At 39.8% G+C, this 1,808-nt stretch overlaps 1 protein-coding gene across 1 annotated transcript in view; it reads left to right on the top strand.

Moving 5' to 3' along the window:
- Positions 1-1,808, top strand: part of LOC106011722 — a gene marked incomplete at its 3' end in the record, with an annotated part of 9,174 nt that overhangs the window by 4,897 nt on the left and 2,469 nt on the right. The window contains 2 exon segments of the mRNA XM_013082308.2: positions 784-869; positions 1,403-1,594. Coding sequence (XP_012937762.1) covers positions 803-869; positions 1,403-1,594 — 259 coding nt within the window.

Below are 1,808 nucleotides of genomic sequence, written 5' to 3' on the forward strand. Positions count from 1 at the left end.
CACCCCCCCCCCCCCCCCCCCCCCCCCTTTCACACACACACTTTTTCAGGAGGGTATTTGAATATTTGAACTTGGGCAGTAATGTGGCATTTTTAAACCTCTTTAGCCACTTGGCTTGGTTCTATTAGATCGAAGTTGGACGTCCCGCCTATTACACAACCTTACTAGCGTCTGTGGTGTAGCAGTTAGGTACTTCGCCGCCGCACGCAGACGACGTGAGTTCGATTCCCGAAAGGGGAAATTTTCATCGAGTGTCTCGATATTTCTGCCTGGACTTGTCCTTGCACGCAGAGTCGAAACTCGTTTCTTAAATGAGTTAAATTATTTTGATGAAGGTGTAAAACAAATACTTACAAAAAACAAAACAAAAAAATCAACATATTTCCCCACACAGCATTGTGGCGTCGATAGGAACGTTGAACTCTCTAACTTCCGATTAAGGCGAAATAGGAACAATTCTGATAATGTTTAAGTTTTAGTATACGGAAATCTATTCCACTTTTGTACGTAGCCTGTTTTGTCATTCAATTTTGTATCGTCACAAATGTCCTAATACCTCCGCTTCCATTGATCTATTTGCACCAAAACAAACATAAAACTGCCCTGAAATGAATGCACAATACAATAAACATATAGTTTGGTTACAAATACAGCGGACTTTCTGTGATTATGTTGATTTTCTTACGACTGTGAACAACCAAACGATGCATCACGCCATAGTTTTAACTTGCAAGCAAGCCCTATAGTTTGAGTTAATGAAAGCAGTTTTGTTCCTCATTTCAGGTTTGCTGAAGATTTCGTCATGAAGTTCCTCATCCTAGCAGCATGCGTGGCTGTGGCCACTGCTTTCACCCCTGCGGCTAAGCCAGGTAAGTCATTAAAAAATATTTTTTTTCTTCTTTAATCTTTAATATAAGATACTGAGGAAAATCTTCATCACCTTTTTTTTTGCACGTGCCTTCCAACCCCGAGCTGCTGTAACCTGGGACGAAACTTGTACGCTTCCCATGAAGCTGAATTTGTTTCAGAATAATCTCAGGTCTGCTTGGGTAATAGTATAGATCATGAATGACATAGATCCTGCTGCTGAGCAAGTTTTTGCGCTCCACAAATTATGCAATCTATTATTATCATTAATAGCTCGCTTTTAGAAATATCGGATATCCGTTCAGTTTCTGATTTTGGGTATTTGATTTCCATCTTTCATTCCAATTTTTCATTACGTCTTGCTTTAGGTGGCATGCGTTTGAGTTTTAAAAAATTCTTAAGAATATTATCGACCACCTTTTCCGGTGCACAACGCTTTAATTGTTTTAATGTCTTTATGGTAAGGATAACAATGACACCGCGATAATGTTATTCCTTTAGGAACTCGTGGCCAACTTTGCGTTCTTCTCCACAGTGTGCAATGCTGACAATAACGAAGGTGGATCTCTTCTGCTGTCCCACGAGAACTATTGCCAGCTGTTCTACTCTTGCAACGGTGACCAGCAAGCCTTTGAAATGACCTGTCCAGATGGCTACCTGTTTTCATGGGATCAAGGATTGGCCAACTGTGTACCTCCCGATAGCGTCACTGTAACTTGCCCTAACTGTAAGAACCTTGAAGTAATGTTTAGCTACCTTTCTCTGTATTTGGGAATTCCTTTTTTCTTCTTTCTCACAGCTTTTTACTGTTCCCGTACAGCCAAGACAAAATTTCCACATACATACACACATGCATACATACATACATGCATACATACATACATAGATACATACATACATACATACATACATACATACATACATACATACATACATACATA

The sequence above is a fragment of the Aplysia californica genome, unplaced genomic scaffold (genome assembly GCF_000002075.1).
Source record: "Aplysia californica isolate F4 #8 unplaced genomic scaffold, AplCal3.0 scaffold00168, whole genome shotgun sequence".
NCBI classification, from domain to species: Eukaryota; Metazoa; Mollusca; class Gastropoda; order Aplysiida; family Aplysiidae; genus Aplysia; species Aplysia californica.